This window comes from Condylura cristata, unplaced genomic scaffold (assembly GCF_000260355.1).
Source record: "Condylura cristata isolate star-nosed mole 26May11 unplaced genomic scaffold, ConCri1.0 scaffold00006, whole genome shotgun sequence".
Taxonomy (NCBI): Eukaryota; Metazoa; Chordata; class Mammalia; order Eulipotyphla; family Talpidae; genus Condylura; species Condylura cristata.
Window position 1 is genome coordinate 990,800 of NW_004567107.1, and position 687 is coordinate 991,486.

At 75.3% G+C, this 687-nt stretch overlaps 1 protein-coding gene across 1 annotated transcript in view; it reads right to left on the reverse strand.

Annotated features, from left to right (window-relative positions):
* LOC101623468 (collagen alpha-1(XI) chain-like) overlaps positions 1–687 on the reverse strand; it is a gene marked incomplete at its 5' end in the record, with an annotated part of 28,152 nt that overhangs the window by 17,932 nt on the left and 9,533 nt on the right. Inside the window, 2 exons of the mRNA XM_012721180.1 lie at positions 19–109; positions 526–633. Coding sequence (XP_012576634.1) covers positions 19–109; positions 526–633 — 199 coding nt within the window. The remainder of the gene's footprint in view (positions 1–18; positions 110–525; positions 634–687) is intronic.

The window sequence follows — 687 nt, forward strand, 5'->3', positions numbered from 1 at the left end:
CCGGGCCTTGGCGCTCACAGGAGGGCGCGTCCGCCCCGCGCCCCGGGCCACTCACCTGCTCGCCTTTGTCCCCCTTGCTCCCCTTCTGTCCGGGCTCCCCGATCTCCCCCTGCGAAGGCAGGAGGCCGTCAGCCCGCCGCCCGCCGCTTTCTAGATCCGCGCCCCCACCCGGCCACGGTGCCGTGGACCCCAGACTGGGCGCGAGCCGGGGCCCTGGCAGGTCTCACCACAGGGCAGGGTGCGGCCGGCCAGGACGACAGGACCCCAGGGCCCCGCGCGGCACACGGCCAGCCCTGTGCTCGCAAGGCCAGGACGGGCGGCGCCGGAGGTGACTGCCCCGCCGGGGGCGCCCCACGAGGGCCCGGGGCCCCACCGCCCAACGGAGCTAAGCCGAGGCGTGGCTGTCTCCACCCGGCAGGCCAGAGCCCCGTGGCCTCGGTGCCCCAGGAGGGGGACCTTGCCGGGCGAAGTGGGCCGGCCACTGTCCCTGGTCCCAGGCTGCTGCCCGGCTCCCCCAACTCTCACCTTGTCTCCATCTTCTCCAGGGGGACCCACAGGGCCAGCTGGACCTGGGAGCCCCACGGGACCCTGCAGGCCGTCACGGCCCGCCGGGCCTTGGGGACCCTTCTCGCCCTGCAGGAGTGAGGACTGGTCAGAGGCTGCTGCCCGCGGGAACCACCGCATCAG